General features: G+C 48.6%; 1 protein-coding gene across 3 annotated transcripts in view; it reads right to left on the bottom strand.

Annotated features, from left to right (window-relative positions):
- Positions 1 to 1,054: 1,054 nt before the first annotated feature.
- The window catches only part of Ldlrad3 (low density lipoprotein receptor class A domain containing 3), a 235,159-nt gene continuing 216,842 nt past the window's right edge, over positions 1,055 to 19,371 (bottom strand). For all 3 annotated transcript variants that reach the window (XM_038330531.1, XM_038330532.1, XM_038330533.1), the window contains exons 5-6: positions 4,880 to 5,225; positions 1,055 to 3,191 (exon numbers count right to left, since the gene is read on the bottom strand). In XM_038330531.1, the coding sequence (XP_038186459.1) occupies positions 2,954 to 3,191; positions 4,880 to 5,225 (584 nt within the window). In that variant the 3' untranslated portion in view covers positions 1,055 to 2,953. The remainder of the gene's footprint in view (positions 3,192 to 4,879; positions 5,226 to 19,371) is intronic.

Here is a 19,371-nt window from a genome sequence, read left to right as displayed (position 1 = left end):
GGAAGGACTCACTCCCTTTCCAGGCCATCACACTACCTGGGGTGCACAATTCCTCCCTACTCATCCAATCACACCAGTAGAACCCCAAATACCCTCCACATTTTGAAGTTTTAGCAAAACATTCTTCTCCTCATTTTATTATGGTGTACATTTATTGCGGAAGCTAAGCCAGAAACGACCATCTTCTTTTTATGTTGTTGGGGGACAGAAAAGTGGGTCAAGAACCATTTGCACAGCAGAAAGAATGAAACTGCAAGTTTATTTGAGAGTATAAAAATTAAAAAACAACCAAAAAAAGCAACCACATAAAACCTTCCAGTTTACATTAATTTTGAATATCACACACTATTTATTAACAACTTAGTTGCATTTCAAAAACATTGTCAATTCCAAGGAAGAGGCAGTTAAGTCAGGCAGAGTTTCCAATCACAGTGAGTCTAGTGTAGTGTCGAAATAAAGCGCTGATCTCACTGGACAGGACACGGTGGAGACCATTTTCCTGGCTGGTGTAGAATTAGGCAATATGGTACTTTAAAAACCCGGCTGGAATGAATTTAAAAAATATTGCTAACCACTTACTTGGTATCTTGAGAAAAAAAGGGTGGGGGGGGGGAGAAAACCTTAAGTCCCAGAGCTTTGTTATCTTATTTATTATTACTATTTATTGTTTTTTTAAAAAACCCATTAAAAACCAAATCTATAGTAAAAATGTTCCTGTGTTTTTTTTGGAAAAAAACAAAACAAAACAAAAAAACCATTAACAGGCTTTTCTTATCTACTAAAACCATTTGTTTTTCCTAAAATGCCTTGAAGCAGAAAGCTCATGAGATTAGCTCACTGCACAATTAATTAAAATTAGAATCCTTTCTTCCTGACAACTTTCAGAGCACCAAAAAGAAGCAGGGACCCATCAAAGGGAGGAGGGAGCAACGCTGACTCATTGGGATGAGATGCACAGCCAGAAAAGCTCCGCCTGCCACCCAAGTTCTTTCTTCATTGGGTCTCTGTCTCTCTCTCTCTCTCTCTCTCTCTCTCTCTCTCTCTCTCTCTCTCTCTCTCTCACACACACACACACACACACACACACACACACACCCTCAATCACTATTTTAAAAATGAAAGACAGAAGCAACTAGGCTTCTTTAAGCAAAACAAACAAACAAAACCCCAAGTGGCTAGCTTTCCAGCAGCCTAGTTTGGATTTACTTGAAAAGGACAGTCAACGGAACAGCATCATTGAAGGCCACTTCATCCCTGCTTCCTGCAGGCTTTGTTTTAATTAGCATCGAACAGGTTATTGAAAATTTCATCAGCTGTGGAAAAATGCTTTGAATGGGTGGCAGACGCCTGAGGTGGCGCCACCTGGTTCCAGTTTTGTCCCTGGTTAGTATGGCTTACCCATTATTGCCTGGTGGGGGTGGGTGGGTGGTGGTGTCACGCACTAGGGCTGGCTAGGCATCAGGAAAGAGGAAGGGTAGTTTAAACAGACAATGGATGGGGACTTGTCTCTCTACATTTTTCAAGAACTCGATAAATAATGACTCCAAGATGCCCCAGTGTAAGTACTGGGCATGTAAGTGAGTCTGAGGTGACATTATGGGATGGGGCTGGGGAAAGGCAGCATTTCCTTTTGTATCTTTCTTTGGACCTCACCGAAAGAGAAATGAAGCCAAAAATCAAAGAGACAGCTTTCCTACACACATATAAATAGTCCCTTAACTAGAAGGGAAAAAACAAACACACTGTTTCAAATGCATTTCTAAGAGACTTAAAAAAAAATCCAACGGGAAATCTTGACTCCAAGTTATCTATTGCCCATTTCTCTTAGAGGAGAAAGTGTGCCCGGATGTTTGGCTGGGTCTGACCCTGACTTGGCACGCTGTTCCTGGGGTCGGTGGGCAGGGCAGTGACCCGAGAGTCCTCACAGGTGGCACTGAATGTGGCTCTCAAGCTAGAACGAGTGTTCTCAAGTCCCCATGTCTACATGCACATGGGCATAGACTCCCAGGTGTTCAGGGAACTTAGGTGCCTGATGAGGAGAGCTTTACTCTCGATGAAGCTGCACGTATGAGCACGTCACACTGGGGCTGTTTCTCTGGGGCAAAGGGTTTGATCACAATTTTGGACAACTTAATTTGGGTCTTTATCCTTAGCTGTTGCCAAGTCATCTTGGATGGGGACAATCCAGAAGCCAGGACAAGGACAACGAGGTCAAGGCAGGCCCGGGTTCTGGTCACCTACACATTAGGAGTTGAGGATTTCCAACAATGGCAGGGTCCCTACTTGTTCAAGGATGGTGCTGAGGATCTGAGCTGCTCGGGAAAGCTCACAATTCTAAGGCCAGGTAGGATGTTTCGGAGTCTCTCAAAACCAAACAAGGGTGCTGAGAGCCGAAAGCTGCTGCTCATGGCAGACCTTTTCTTTGGCCTCTGCTGAAGTGAGAACGATGCATAGCACAGCACAAGGTGGGTTTGATGTTCACCCGGACACTTTTTGGAGTGGCCTTCTGGAAGAATCCTCCAACCCACATCTCCAAATGTAGCTAGCTATAAGGTGGCAGCCCAGAAGACACCTGATCTGCTGTCTTCTGACCTGAATGAGCAACGTGGCCCCAGAACCCTGCCTAAGACTCCTTACATACAGCTTCATCCTGCTGCCTGCCCAGTTGTAAGCGTCCTGGATGAACCAACAGTAGCACAGTCATCTGAACCCCGAAGAACAGTGACCTCGCAGGGAAGATGACAATGCATCATGTCAACTAAGAAGGCAGAGGAGTGACAGGTCATCCCAAAGAACATCCCTGAAATCTGGAGGAGGAGATGGTGATATCAGCACCCCAAACTTCAATTGAGACATCCTCAAAAGGAGCTCAAAGAGCATCTCAGGAGCACAGGCTGTTAGTTCAATAAGGTGGAGCACATCTACCCACATGGACTTTGGAATTGCTTTAGTTTTATACTTCTTCAGTGCCCTCGTTGGGCACAGAGTCTCTGGGCTCGGCCGTGCCCTCTGGAGGGCCGGGCTGCTCTGGGCTGTGGCTGCTGTCTTCCACACTCATGAGGCTGCTGGCCGCCTGGGAGCTGGCACTGTAGGCACTTCCTGACCGCGAGCGATAAGGAGGCAGGTCAGCTTGGTTCAGAGACTCAGTGTCAGAGGAATAGGGCGGTGGCGGAAGGTCATACCACGCAGGTCTGCAATGGAGACGGCAGAAGGGCAGCAGACGGGAGAGAAGGCATTAGAGTCAAGAGGAGGCACATGACACAGACCCAGCTTTGACAACAGCCCACTTCTGAGCAGATGGCTAGGGGAAGAAGGTTTTATTGCCAAGCGCAAAGGCGACTGAAGACCAGCAAATCCAGTGGTTTGAAACATGACAGAACACTGTGCTCTGGCTGTTCCTGTCTGGCAGGCACTGCCTACACCATATCTATCCCTTAGGTAGGCAGCAATGAGGTTACTAAACAACACCCTCCGATCATCTGGGGTATTCTGGGCTAAATGACTTACGGCAAGAGTCAAGGCCAGAATTGTGACCAGGTCTTTGATAAGGAGGGGAATGTGGTTTCTTACTAAGTCTAAGTCTTCCTGTGGCCTTGGGTGAGAAGTCACTCTCTCGGTGCCCTGCCTCTTTCTCTGTACCTTGTTTGTACCTGCCCACTGCTGCAAGTCAGACACGGCTCTGAGTACTTCTCCCTGTCCCTTTACTGCTCACAATGACCCCTGAAGCAGGCATTACTTTTATGCCCACTATCCCGGTGAGGAATCGGAGGCCATGATCGGATCCATCAGGCAGCAATGCAGGGACGGGAACCCCACCATGCTGTCTCCAGATTCACCAGTTTCATCCTTACTCCCGTGGACCCAAGCGCAAGGTTCTGAGTGGGAAGCTCATTAGGTCAGCGAGTCCTGTAGTGCTCCCCAGGCAGCACCCCCTCCATCCCAGCCCCTGCAGTATCTGTTGTTTGCTTTTGAGGGGGCGGGAAGATGAGCTGCCACCAAGAGAGGTTCACAGAGGAGCCAGGCACCCAGGAGGCACATCCGTAAAATGTTTCATATGAGTCCTGGACTCTGAGGAATAGGGAGCACTGAGCAGAGGACCTGAGGCAGGACATGAAATGTTATAATCTAAGCAGACGCCGACAGCTGGCTGCAGGGCAGAACTTCCAAGAGTGTTATCTGGTGTGTGTGGGGGGGGGCGGGTGGGGTGTGAATGAACACAGTGGTAAAGTATGTGCTTAGCATATGTGAGCCATTGATTCCAATCTCCAGTGCCCCCCACCCCCAACACACATGCACACACACACAGAGCTTGGGCTATACAGGAGATTATTGAAGCCGTGAAAGAAAGGGAGAAGGAGGCTGAACAGACATGATTTAGGCCTCTGCTGTAACTACAGAGCCAATCTGGGCCTTCTATATTGGGGGTTCATGGACAATGTCATCTATGCTGAGCATTTCGTTGCTCAGTAAAGCTTGGGGTGTCCTGTACCACTCTCTTCACCTCATAAGTGAAGCCAAGCAAGGTGAGTGAGTTCTTTATTATCCCATTCAGTCAACAAATGAACTAGACCTCCCATGATACTTTTGTGGAGTAGAAGACAGGGCTCAGAGACGGCCAATGGCCTGAAAGTGTGATATTATGGCTTAACCAAGGAGCAGCAGGGATGCCTCCCTTCGGTCCTCAGATAAGTGACTTACAACTGCAGGGCCTCAGTTACCTCTCTCATAGAAGTGCCCAGAAGAATTGAGGACACAGAACACTCTGGGAGAAGGGAAATGTCAATCACCACTACTCCCTACAGCTATCAAACTCAAATTCTTGGCTAGCCTTGGGTAGCCCGGTGTGTGCACATGTGTCTCTCCCATGTCAGTCTCTCACCTTTGGTCCAGCAGGGCCTCTGAATAGGAGGGTGGAGAGCCTACGTCTGAGGCATTTTGTTCGGCCTGGCTAGCCACATACTGGACACCATTATTGACGTTGTAGGTGACGTTACAGTGGTGGGGATGGTCCAGAACCACCAGCCGAGAGAGCAGAACAGGATGCTGCAGCCGGTGCACAGGCAGAGTCATGAGGTTGTTCCGTTTTCGCTGATGATGCAGGACCAGGGCCAACAGGGCCACCACCAGGACGAAGATGACGGAGCTGCCGATGATGGCGTATGTGATACTGGGGTAGTACACGAGCTGATTCTCTGATGTCACGAACACCTGACCACTGCCTGGTTCTGGGAACACCAGGAGAAAGAGAAAGAGGGAACATTATGAGGGGGCTTTCCTAAGTCTTTGAAAACCATCCCCAGAACTGCTGTGCCAATTAGCATAGGAGAGCTTTTCACAGCCCCCAGAAATGGAGACCCCCCCAAATGTTCTTCATCTGTGGATGAACTCTTACCCAGCCAAGTGCAAATCCTGATACACCCCGTGAGTGTGAGTTTCAGATACACGCAGAAAAACAAGCCACACCCCCAACGTCCCAGACTGCAGACTGTTTATATGACGTATATGAGAGGCCAGCTCACAGAGACGGCCAGCATGACAGTGCCTGGATCAACCTCAAGTGGGCATGAGGGGTCTTGTTGGGTCATGGACAATGTGCTCAAACTGGACTGGGATGGCACACGTTGGGAAGTTAATAAAAACCGTTGAAGTATACAGTTAATGCGAGTGAATTTTATGTTCTGTAAATAAGACATCAATGAAATTAGCTGAAAACTCAGATGTGGGAAATAGAATACCCAGGGGTCAAGAATGAGAGTTCTTGGGGTTCAGAAGTCTGTTCTTCATTGAAAATGGATGATAAAGCTCACGTGAGGAAGGTAGGTGTGGACATCTGGGCTCCAAATGTCTGCACAGTGTCTGTCTGTGCCAGGCCCTGGGCTGATAGTCACAGGTGCAGGGGCAGACTCTGTAGCCAGACAGGTTCCAGCTGTCCCTCAACCTATTTTCTGTGTGTGTGCCCTTCGGAAAGCACCGGGAACAAAATGGGCTGGACATTCTCCGGGCTTCTGAAGTTTGGCCCAAGGTTTAGAACAGCAGCCAGTACTACATTCACACAAGTGTTTGATACATACAGTATCTGGTACTGAAGGTTTGAGTTTTGCTTTTATTTATTTTGTTTAGGGTTTCACATATTCCAGGCTGGCCTGCGACTCAACTATGGCTAAGAACGGCTTTGGATTTCTGATTCTCCTGCCTCTACCCCCTGATATTGGGATCACAGGTTTGGGTCACCACACCCCACTTCTGCAGCATGGGGATAGAACCCAGGACTTCATGTGTGTTAGCCAAGCGCTCTCTCAACTAAGTCAGGACAGTGCTTTTAAGATGGGCACAGTGTGTCCTGGTGAGGCTGGGTCCCCTAATGAAGATTACTGAGGTTGAGGGAGGAGCCCATGTGACCTAAGCCAGTGCCAGACCCTGCTCTAGGGCTCACTAGACAACCTGCAGGCATTTCCTCAGGTCTCAAGGTGAGGGCCTGGGTCATACCCCATCTCTGCTGACTAACAATACCTTATCTTCCTCCCACGTTTGCTAATGAGCCACACTCCATCGCTTTAGGTGTCCAGTCAGCAGGACACAGGGGACAACCCCAGGAAGTCCAGGCAGGCACAGGGAAACCAGAACAGCCCCTAACAGAAACCTGGGGACCCCTTGTTAGTGTCAAAGTGACAACCCACTGCTGTGCCTGTTGGGGGGATATTCTAGTTTCAGTCCCAGAGGGCGAATTTGGGACCACAGCCCTGTGCTTCCTCCATCTGTGACTCAGGAGGAGGTTTCTGTGAGTCCCAGAAAGGCCAGCAGTTGTTCATGGGAAGAAGCAGCAGAGGCGGAACTAAGTTTGTCACTCTCTCCTTCAACCCGAGCTGTGTTTGCTTTGTTGATCACTACAATCGCAGACACTCAGTGAACGCACAGAACTCAACAACAACAACCTGTCTATTCACTCTCTCTGGTGAACAGCAGGTGCTGTGGTAATTTCCACTCTAACCCAGGGAGGTGGGCTAACCTGTCCGGGGTCACAGAAGGAGCCCGGAAGTCTCCGGGGTCACAGAAGGAGCCCGGAAGTCAGGTATCCTCTTTTAAAGTCTGCATGCTGCAAAACATATGATCTCTGCTTTCCTGAGTTAAAAAACAAATCATTGCAATGACACCCCTGAGGGCCCCTTCTCCCTGTTGTTAACTCTTCCTCTCTAGCCAAACTCAAACTTGGCTGCAAGCTTAGGAGAGTCCCCATTTCAGGCAGTCATCATTCTACTGTACCCTGCCATCTGATCTGCACAGAAAGAAGCAAGTATGAGGGGAGCGGAGAAAAATGTATAGCTCCATAAAAACAATAAAAAGGGGGAAGTGCACTCTGTACAGTTGTGGGAGGAAAGAGGCTTTGGACTCTTCTGGAGACAAATAACTGCCGCTCAGTTCTTAGCTCAGGTAGTTAAAAGCAGGCTGGGGTTGTGCGCGCGTGCGTGCGTGCGTGCTTATGTGTGTGTGTGTGTGTGTTTCAGAGGGCTGAGAAAGGTAACAGCATGTGTCTCCTCAGTCATCAGAAGATGCAACGCACACGCGAGTGAGGAGCCCAGTGCCCAACAAGGGTCTGCACTCAGAAATGCTAGTTCTTTTAAAAAGAAACATTACTTTAAAATGGCCACAATGAAATGCGCATACCACAGACAGCATTTTAAGTGCACAGTTCAGTAACATTAAGTGAATTCACATGGCTGTGCAGCCATCACTGCTGCCCGTCTCCATCAGCTCTAACTAGTTAATGCCACTTCTCAGTATGTGCATTCCTGGCACCCTCACCAGCCATCTCCGCAGTGGTGGAGAACCTCGGGTGGGGGTGACGCGGAGCTGGGCAGGCTTGCACATGGAAGGTAACTGTGTTCAGAGATTCTGAAACTCTGGCGTCTGTGTGAGGGAGCTCTTGACTGAGCAGACAGGGAGGATCTCCCTGTTTCCTCATAGAGCCGGCTCCCTCCAGACCTGCCACTTTGGCAGTGAGAAGCAGCGATCACATCCACTCAGGGAGTTATGATGCCACATAACTCAGAGCTGCCTGGGCTCGTTTTGGCTCTGTGTGTAAAATGTCATCTTACATTAATTCATTAACTAGGCCCACTTTTCTTAAGAGCTTAATGAGCCTGCTGGCCAAATTACTAACATCAGAGCTGCCTGGGACCCGCATTCCAAGTGTGTGATCCATGGATAATGAAGTTTCCATTTATTCTGGCTGTCCCTCAAGCGAATGCCCTCCTGCTCTGCCGGCAAACATCTTCAGTTCCTACCCTGTGTCTGCTTTTGTGCCATCTGCTGCTCCTAGAGAGCTCTAGACCCTTCAAGCAGTCGGTGCCCACTGTGGCTGTGCCTTGCACCATTTGTGGGTGTTCTGCCCCGAGAAGGCAATCTGACCACAAAGCAATGGCAGCTTCTGGTGTCCTGGGAGAGACACCTTTGACTCTGAGGTGCCATCCAGACTGCTGCAGGGACCACAGCAGCTGGGAGCTGTGTTCCTTTCCATCTCTAAGGTTCATTCCTATGAATGAAAATCAAATTTCCTCCAGGAAACTGGCATTTTGTCCGTTGGCTTGGCCAAAGGCTAACTTAGGGCTGGGTGGGTCTTAGGACAACATGTATATTCATACATGGGGTTTATTCAGGTGTGGCTAGTCAGGGAGCAAGTGCCAATCTATCACAGACATTGAGAGATGAATATATATTAAAAATATAATTATTTTTGACACAGTACCACAGTAAAAAGAGCAATATTTTTTCTTTTGCATGGCTGAGGTTCAAACCCAGAGTGTTATGCATGCTACGCAAGCATTTTACTATCGTGCTCTGGCCCCATCCCAGAAATTACATTTTAGTACCAGTATTCATGAAGACATTGTTTGTAATAGTAAATATAACAGACAACATGTGAATGTCTACCATCACAGTTTGATTTAATGAATGATGCTGTTTCTGTATACTACTAGTCCTATTTTAAAATTTACACATATACCACTGTGTAAGGAAGTATTTAGAACACATATCGACTGGTAAAAGAAAAAACAAAGTTCATCAGAGAACTGCTATAGTTACATATGGCTTTAAAGTATGCCACCCCAAGCTCATGAACTGGAATTCCACCCCCATTTTGCAGCAATAAGACGGGAGAAAGTTTCAACTATGTCTCTAGAAGTGGGGCCTTTAGGGGGTGATGGGGATTAGGTCAAGCTATCAGGGCAGACGAGCCCTGATAAGCCCATGATGGGCTTATGGGGCTTTAAAGGAGAGGGAGCAGGTTGGGGAGTCCTACTCAGCCATGCAAGCTGCTTGCCTCTAAGCACGAGGGTCTGAGTTTAATCCCAGAATCCACATTAAATACTTGTAATCAGAACACCGTGGAAGCAGAGACACGTGGACCCGAGGAGCTCACTTCCTAGTTAGGCATGCCTCCTTGGCCAGTCCCGGCCAGTGACAGGCCCTGCCTCAAATCAAAGAGAAACCAGAGGTAGACAGCACCCGAGAATGACACCTGGGATTATCTTCTGATGTCCACATACACATGCGCGCCCACACCCACACACCTCCTGACACAGGGATAACTAAATATTCTCCTTTTCCTCTCTCTCACTTTGTCTCACCCTGTGTGGCATCTTGCACCCCCTTAGTAAGTCCTCATTAAATGTGGACCCTTGATTCTAGAAACTTTGAGTAAAACAAACCTTTTCCCCTTTATAAAGCTACCAAGCTTCAGACCTTTCATTACAATGGAATAGTGTAAAATGGGTTAAATCAAAGAACGTCCCGCACAGCTCTGTAAGCCGTGAAGATGGCGCCATGGGGGTTTCTGTGGGAGGGGGCGATGCTGGTGACAGAGATGAGAGGGAGAATGATCGCACACGGCTCGCTCTCGTCTACACTGCAGTGTGGTGTATTCAGAACCATACACTGCCGCCTGCCTTCAGCTTTCCATGACTAATGGTGCATGTCTGTCTGACTACCACTTCCCTTCCTTATTTCCCCACAGATGTGAGGAGCTTCAGGCTCACACCTCACTGCCCACCTCATATCAAGGACATAGCGTCTAAACCTGTCTCCTAAGACTGAAGTCTGACCTCCTGAGGCCTGAATTCCTGTTTCCAGAATATTTGGTATGCCTCAAACTGACACCTCATCATTCCTTTGAAAAATCAACTCTGATGTGCCTGCCTTTTATTTCTTCGAACTGAACACTTTAATAAATCAAGTTTATTGAGGTGTAAGTGACGCACAGTACAATTTCCTCTTTAAGATGCACAGGTGGATGAGTGTGGCAAACCCAACATAACCAGCCCCACAATCAGGATCTGGAGCCTCCCTTGCCTTCCTTCTCTATCTTTCTCGAGATGGCCCAGTGGGCAAAGGAGCCACCGGGCCTCCACCAGACCAGCGTTCAGTCCCCCGAACCCACACGACACAACTATGAGAGACCCGGCTCCCATAAACTTCCTCTGACCTCCACATTTGGGTGGTGGCACGCACATTCAAACCCACATATACACGTACCATAAATAAAATGTGGTAAAACTGGACTGTTTGGCGCATTGCTATTAAGTATTTTAGATGATCTGCGACACACGTTTATCCCACTGTGTTTTACAAATGCTCTTCTAAGCTGTGGTTCCTTTCTCATTCCCTTTATGGTGCCTTTCTTTTTCTTTGTGGATTTAATGAGGCCAATGCAGCAATCCTTGTTAATGGTTTGCGTTTTCTATACACTACCCAAGGAACCCGCAGCTGGGTCTTTACCTAGAAGGAATGCTGTAGCCGTAGTGCCTCTACATCGATGATGTACTGCTAGTTAATGCCTGTTTATGGAACGAGATAAGGGTCAAGGTGCTTTCCATCAACCCATGCTGACAGCCAGCTTCCCCGCCACCGCCACCACCACTGCCACCGCCGCCACCACCACCACCACCGCCACCGCTTACTGGAAGCCTGTCCTTTCCGTGGCACCTGTGTAGCAAACCAACTTCAGACCGGCTTCGGTCCACCTGATTCTGTTTGACGGAGGCAGGTATTTGTCTTAGTGCTCAGAGCTTCCAACTTGCACTCAATTCTCATCATACAGAGCCATTACTAAGTTAATTACTAAGGCTAACCATTAATGTTGGCCGCAGACAGAATGCTTCCTTCCTCCCACCAACCTACCAAAGCTCCTCTAGATGAAAATGTATTTTACGCTGGTGTAGACGGGGTGGCGGACCTTTACTGTCAAGGGCAAGATAGTAAATATTGTATGTGTAATATACTACCCAGTGTGAGTCATGGCTCCTCAACTCTGCCTTTTGAGTATAAACTTAGGGGAGAGGTGCCTGGCAGATTAAGCACTCGCCACTCCTGCCATTACTAACAGCTATTATCACAGAACTTTTCAGAGCCTTTACTAGTCAAGTGTTGCTTGTGATGATCCCGCAGGTCTGAGGAAATTTCATGAGCCTTGCTGCTATGTGGACACAGGATGGAAAGTACATCATTTTCCAAAAGACCGCTTTTCCATCATTCTGGAAGCTGTCTTTTAACAAACCTGAGGGGGCATCCCTGACCCTTGGAGAAAGTTCGGGGGCTCCCCGCTGTCATCTGGAAGGACAAAGCTTATATGTGACTGTCTCAGCCCTGTTCCGTTCCTGCAGCAGCAAGTCCCAGCTTCCTGACCCAGCAGTTGGACGTTCAGTGTCATTGTTACTGAAAGGATCCTACAACTGCACCTGATCCTTAGAGAGACGGGTGATGCCATGGAAAGGGTTGAGTGACACCCAGAGCCTCCCACACTTCGCAGGACCGACCAGCAGGCGCTGATCCTGTTTAAATTCTCAGGGAGCCCGAGGTTGCTCTTGTTCACCGCATAGGCGAGCTGCTTGCAGCTCCCTCGGTAATCAGTTCATCAGAGCCACTTCTGCCCACAAAACCTTATTACCCAGGGAAACGCTGAGTGAGCACACTGGCAGCTCTGAGTGCAGAAAACTCTCTGAATAATTCAGGACTGGGCTGGTGACGGAAGCATTCCACCCGGGGCTCCCAGGGAGTTTTATTAGCCATGAGCAAATTCACCGCTTCTTGAGATTCCTGATATGAACAAGATGACCCATGGCCCTTGCATCCTGCAGGGCAAGGCTGTTTATTTTGTTCTGGTCCCAGCGCCAACAGGACAAGGATGTGTGACAGGGAACCCAAGGCCAATCAGGATCTCACATCATGAATTCTGCTGTCTCGGTGCTAGAGCCTGTCCCGCCAAACCCAGCTGATGTCACCTGTACCTTGCCCCCAACTCCCACTCTCTAGTCTCCTTTCCAAATCATTACAGGATATTCCTTAGAAGACACAAATTCACTTGCTCAGGTCAGTCCTCAGCTCAAAACCCTCAGCGGCTTCCCAGGTGCTCATACAAAGCAGGAGTCCAGGCCCAGCATCATCTTGTCCCGGTGGTCATTCTGACTTTCAATGTTGCCTCTATCTGTATCCTGTTGGTACAAACCCATGGGCTTTCCTGGGGTGCTTTTGGGACACTAAAGTCCGTGAAGCACCCACTTTCAACCTCATAGTTGCCCTCTGGGGGACAGATGGGTAAATTCCCAGGTCCCACTTCACTACTCATTGTTATACACGGTATCAACTGTCCCTCGGTAACACGAGGGCAGAGTGTACTCTGCTTATCCTTGTACAACGCATCATGCCTCAATCGACTCCTGGGGGAGGGAGGCGGAAGTTCTCCATCGGTGGCAGCAGGATGGCTTGGAAGGCTCGTCTTTGCTCACCTGTCACATCCTCCTTAGCAAGTCTTTATTCAGAGTCACAGGTAAGACATGTCCCAGGTCATATGGCCCAGAAGTGATGGAGCTGACACTGGAGCCCAGGTCCCCGTGACCACACACAAGAAAAACAAACAAGATAAAAATAGGTTTCACTGAACAAGCCTGTCAAGAGTGTTGTTTTAGAGCATGGGAAACCAGGGCCGGGGCAGTTCAGGGGTAGAATACTCAACAAGCATGTGTGAGGATCTAGGTTCAGTGCTCTGTATCGGGGGGAAAAATCAGAGAATGAAAACCTAGCCAATGGTTGAATCAGCTCAGGTTATAGAGGAGTTGGTATCTGCACATCAGAACACAGCTCCATTCTTCTAGAATATTCCTCTTACATGTTTGCTGGGGGCAATGACACACCTTCCTGGCACCACCTACATATGGCTGAAGTGTGAAGGCAGACCAGTTTCCTCCCCATGGGGCTAAGACACTGGCACGAGGACCTGCAGCCTCCCCAGCATTTCCAAACTTTCCACATCTCAGGGGTAGAAACCGGCTTCTTACCCTGATCCAGGGCTTTTGAGATGCTGGCTGTGCTAGCCAAGAGCAGGGCACTGCAAATGCTGGCTCCCACAGCCTTCCTGATTGGAAAAGGAGAGAGAGAGAGAGAGAGAGAGAGAGAGAGAGAGAGAGAGAGAGAGAGAGAGAGAGAGAGAGAGAGAGAGAAAGAGTATGTCTAGGCTTAAAGGGCTGAAGACAGGGTTTTTAGAATCTCCTAGGGTCTGAGAGATCTAATAGGTTGGGCACTTGGTGGGCAAAGTACCACATTCTGACCTTTTGGTGTCTCTACTCTCCAAGGCGCTGCTGGTACCTCCACTGGACTGAGGCAGGGGGAGGCTGGCTGCACAGGCTGGGGAAGCCAGTGCCACACAGGGAGGAACACACAAGGCTTGTGAGAAGAGGGGCCACTGTCCCTTTGGTGACACTGGTGTCACTGTGTTTGTGAAACTCTCCACCGTCTCCTCTGTTGGAATCAAGGAGATCCTTTCTGTGCCGTCATCTTCCTGCTATTTTTAGACCAGCATCTGTCAACATGCAGGAGGTCAGGACTTCAGGCGTGTGTGTGTGTGTTGTGGGGGGGGGGGGTGAGGGGCGGGCACTATTCAGCATGCACCTTTCTTCAGAGCATTTATTTCATCCTGAGTGAAACGAATGAAGACTGCCCAGATGAGAATAGCAACGGAGTCCAGCCACAACCACTGTCCACGGTGCTCCGGCAGAGACTGAGGCAAGCTGAGGGTAGAGAATGCAAAGTGTGAGTGTGTATGAGAGAGAGAGAGAGAGAGAGAGAGAGAGAGAGAGAGAGAGAGCGCAGTGGTTCAGAGAGGCCGAGGCTCTCTCTCACTGGCATGAGTGGTCCTTCAGTCAGTTAAGGGAGCAAGTCTGCCTTCTGCTTGCTCCTTAACTGGAAGGGGAGGCACAAGTGCGGCATGCTGTCAGTCACTAACTGTGCCCTTGCTGATTTGGGCCCACTCTTTCTGGGATTCTCTTTGGTTTCCCGGATTGTTCAGAGACAGCAATCTGCTTGCACATCTGTCCAGAGCAAGCTACTTTCCTGGGTTGGCTGCAGCAGGACAGAGGTGTCTTCACACAAGGTCTGTTCATTCATTCTCTCTGTTACTGTCCCTGTCTGTCCTCCTGCCTCCCCCGGGAAACCCAGCCCTTGTCTCTAAATGGCCTAGAGAGTTCCCAGCACAGCCTGGGCTGTTCAACGTTCAGCTTCCCTGCCTTGGTCGCGGTGACTGTGAGACTCAGGGCACTGGATGTAGGGACAGGTGTACTTAGTTGAACAGAGGCAGGATGCCCAGAGGTTAGTCCAGGTGTGTGAGTTTTGGGGACAGGGTTACCATTCTGTCCTGTTTGCCAGGAACTATATGGATGATTTAGGGCCAAATTCACCTGTAAAACTGGGTTTCAAAGCCTGCAGCCACCAGAGTTGATATGAACATTAAGACTATTATTGTTACTTTTAATAGAGCTGGGTGACTTCACAAGAGCCCACATCCAGAGCTTGGAGGTGGCACATCTCCAGCACCCCTACTACAAGTTCTCTCAGGGCCACTAACCTCGAGGAACTGTCCTGGCCACTGTGAACCAAGGGCACCCCTCACTCACCCTGCCTTTCCTGTTTAAAACAAACAAACATCCTAAGGCCTCCTTGCCTCTGGCTCCTATTCTAAGCACATGTCCTGTCCCAGTTTAGATGCGGCTTGAGAAAGCTTAATCTAAAGGGCAGACCAGCAAATGACTGAATCAAAGGGAGCCATGAGAACACCACTGAACCATTACCATGGCAACTCAAATTGCTAAAATTAACCAAAAGGGGAGAGGGGTGATGGGAATGCTGGGGCTGTAGAATGTTAGACCACAACCAGAGCTATCTGGGCCCCCAGCAAGAGGGGTGTTGGCAGGGAGGGAGGGTGGCGCTACCAAGATGGCCCCAGAGGCTGCTGCAGGGGTCCTGAGAGTTGGGAGAATGAGCTCTAAGACCATCCTCACAACGAGACGGAGGGCAGGCAGAGGAGGTGGGGAGAGGGTCAGAGAGCAGTCCCAGGACTGAAGGCAGACAGGCAGCTCTCTCCATGGGGTTCCAGTCATCCTCGTGGTTCAAAGTTTCCGGTATTACCCTACCCCATGTGTGCCTACCACTGGAAAAATGGAGACAGGTCTTCCCTGAAAACCAGGAACTCCACACAAACTGCCAATGGGTATCTTTCCCTTAAATTCTTTTTAAATTTCTTTCTTTTATATGGTGTGTGCACACCTGGGTGTGAGTGTGAGCACGCGTGTGCAGGTGCACATGTGTGCATCTAGAGGACACCCGGGGCTGCTGCTCAGCTCTGTCCATCTTGCATTTCTGAGATGGTTTTTCATTGGCCTGGGCCTTAGTTGGCTATGCCGGCTGGTGAATGAGCCCCGGAATCCCTGTCTCTGCCCCCCAGCACTGAGACTACAAGCGTACACTTCAACCTCCAGCTTTTTAAATATGGGTTCTGGGGACCAAATTCAGGTCTTCACGCTTGCACAACCAGCACTTTGCCAACCGAGGCATGGCCCTAAAGTTCCCCTTTCTCATCAATTTCTAACCTGCTCACCCCAAGGCCATTCCTGAGGACGGTGAAAGCCTGAGGTAGCCTGCGATGACTCTGCGGCCCTGGATCTAGTCAGCTGTGCAGAGGAATGGACTACAGACAACCAAGGGAGAGAGCTGGCTAATGGCCTTTCAGTCAAGAATTGGGCCCAGGGCAGTTACAGAACTGGCTGGAGGGTAAGGCATTTAATTGGCTATTTAAGGTGGAAGAGGACTTTCTTTCTTTCTTTCTTTTTTTAATGGGAATTCAGATTGCTTCCAAGACTTCATGATGAGGATAATTGGGAGCCAGGGCCTGGGTGGCCTTTTCAGAACTCTGTTCAATTATGTAATCACTTAAAAAAACATCAAGGGAAGAGTGCTGTGGGCACGTGGAGCAGGAGAGTCCCTTTCCATGGCTGCCACTGAAGGCCACAAAATGGCCTCAAACAGAGTCAGAACAAACGCCGGTGAGAGGCAGCCCAGATGTGCAGACGTGAAGTGAACTGATCCACCAGCATCAAAGGGGAGAACTCGGAGGGAGGAGCCCCTCTTTGGAGCAAGGTGGAACTCCAGCAATCCTGGGATTCCTCCTCTCAAGACAATCTCAGCTGTTCCTGCAAGCAACTTAAAATGAATATCTGTGCCTCCTAGAACTTGCTGAGTAAGGGCTGTGCAGAATTACTATTTCTATTGCTTACTGTATCTATTTACCTGGAGTGTTTGGTGGAAGCTGTAAAATTAAATGCTTAGGAGACATTCTTTAAACGCAATGGTCAGTTGGTTTCTGGGCCAGTAATAAGGCTTGTTGAGTTACAATGCAATGGTTTATTGAGCCCCCCTGTGACAGCGGCCAGGGCAGAATATGCTCACCCCAGCAGGATTCAGGAGCAGGGGACTTTGATCAGTTGGAGAATATGGCATAATCACCCACAGATAATACCGCAAGGGAAAGGCTCACCCTATAAACTGGAGAGAGAAAAATCTATGTCAGGCTATGTCAATGCAAATAAACTCTCATTAGTGGGTGTCGAGAGAACACATATCCTCCACGGGCACCTCCAGTCTCTGCAGACGGAGGCTTTGGTGGCAAACTGGGTGAGGGCTTTCATTTATGTTCAACTCATGGTCACGTCTTCCTTATTCTCCTTCCAAGAGGCCACTGTTGGCTGCCTGGCACCACATAAACTCCTTAGCTTGTCCCCCCACTTCCTGTCTTGTCCTCCTCTATACTGTCTCCACATTTCTCACACCCTATCTAGAAAGTTCTTCTCCAGAAGAAAATAAGCTCATGGCACAGTCCCTGCTCTATGGCCGGAGAGCCGATGGCTGTACGATAAACCCGATTTCCTAACAGTGGTCAAGAGAGTGTGCTAAGAGTTCACCTTTCAGTGTTCTACAACCTGAATTTTGGGGCATATGGCTTCCAGCACCCAGGCTCTAGCCACGGCTGGTCAAAGTCTGGCCTAAGGCTTCTTTCTTTGTTTGTTTGTTCCTGTCCTGGGACTCGCTTTGTAGACCAGGGTGGCCTCGAACTCACTGAGATCCGCCTGCCTCTGTCCTCCGAGCACTGGGATTAAAGGTGTGCACCACCACCTCCCGGTGGCTTGTTTATGAAGTTTTATTGATATATCACCATACCCATTCATTAGTGAATATTGCCTCTGGCTGCTTTGGCGCTCTACTGGCAAAGTAGCATAGTTATAATGGCGACTTTAAGACTCACAAAATCAAGAATATGATTGTCCTACTTAAGAGCTAATTCTGAAAAGTCAGTCTAGCATGCAGAACACAGCAATCATGAATAACTACCGGTGTAAAGAAACAGAGACATCAAGAAACCAATCAAGAGATCAAGGAGAGATCAAAGGCATCTCTTCCACAGGCTTTTGCTCACTCCACCCTGTTTTGAGACAGAGTCCATCTATGTAGTCAAGGCTGGCCTTATATTTCTAATCCTTTTGCCTTTGCCCCCAGGGCACTGGGATTACGGATACACACCATGATGCCTGGCTTCTTTTGCTGTCTCAGAAGCAAGCTACTAAAATGCTCCTACATTTGCAGGAAATAGAAATATTTGCAGGAAATAGCAATGGTCTCAATATTAGCTATGAAGCCTTGAATGATTAATACATCTGTCTGCTCTTGCTGCCATGATGTCCCCGGGTGGCTGAGCAGTACTGCCTGCCTGAGCAAGCCTGTCTTCTCCTTGGTTGTCTCATATTTATGTTTCTGAGACGAAGGCTTGGTGGAGCGGTGGGGTATTTTGATGTTCTCTAAGACAAGGTGCTCCAGGCTTTAATTCAACACCAGGGGCTTCCTGGGCAGCAGGTCACAGAACCTGACTGTTCCGTAAAGGATGAATAACTACAGGGTCTGGGGAGGTCACAGAACCTGACTGTTCCATAAAGGATGAATAACTATAGGGTCTGGGGCTCTGAAGGATTCGGTCTTATCTGCTTGATTCTTTAAGGAGGAAATAAGGACGGAGTTTCCCTGGGGCCACGTTAGAATCCAAGTATCCCTGCTGAAAGCCCTCCAGACAACCAAGACAGGCTGGAATTCAAGGCACACGCCCGAAACACTAACACACCGCATAAAAAAGCAAGTGAAAAAATCAAAGCCTTTCTGTTGCTGACTGACTGCCCAAGCTGGCCTTTGCAGGAGGGACACGAATCCACAAGGATCAAGGTGATAAACAGGAGGGTGAACTGTGTGGAGGGATAACAGAGCCCATTTCCTCACTCATTAAACATTTACCAAGCACAGTCGGAAGTCAAAAGATGCTCAGCCACTGCTACAGAGGCTGAGTCATGACAGGACAGACAAGGGACGCTGGGGACCTCAGAACTACCCTGGCTATTAATTTTATTTTATTTTATTTCTGAAAAGGCTATGTGTGCACATTTCAAAGCTGAAAAGGCAAGAAAGGCCATGAAGGAACAGGGAAGCTGCCCCTCGCACATGCCGTCTAGCCTCTTCCTTCCTCTACGGCAACCATTAGCTCCTGCATCTGCTTTGCTGGGTTTCTTTTCTAATGTAGCCTATCATACATAGTTTAGATATTAGGAGATACCTGTAATTTTAAAACACTCTACCTTAGGGAAGCTCAGCACACTGATTTTAGAGACAGTGTCTTGTCTCTGTAGCACAGGCCGACCTGGGACTCATTTCCCCCAGCAGTTACTACTTATCTTGTGGGAAAGCCTTTAGTATGCAAATATTCTGGTTTTGATTCAGCTTCCCCCCCCTAATTTCAGCATTCATCAAGGATCTTATCTGCAGTTATTACTGTGCTGTTCCCATGGTGATACTGTTTTCAATTTCCTTCATTCATCTGCTTCTGGTTTTCATTCACTGGAAAATTTCAAGGTATCCGCCCCTCCATTTATTTATTTATTTATTTATTTACTTCCCCACTTGTTATGTGGGGAGACAAAAAAACCTATGTTAGCTATGTCAGCATCAGATGGTCTC

The sequence above is a fragment of the Arvicola amphibius genome, chromosome 5 (genome assembly GCF_903992535.2).
Source record: "Arvicola amphibius chromosome 5, mArvAmp1.2, whole genome shotgun sequence".
NCBI lineage: Eukaryota > Metazoa > Chordata > Mammalia > Rodentia > Cricetidae > Arvicola > Arvicola amphibius.
The sequence above is the reverse complement of the archived record's forward strand: the minus strand, read 5'-3'. Positions and strand labels throughout refer to the sequence as shown.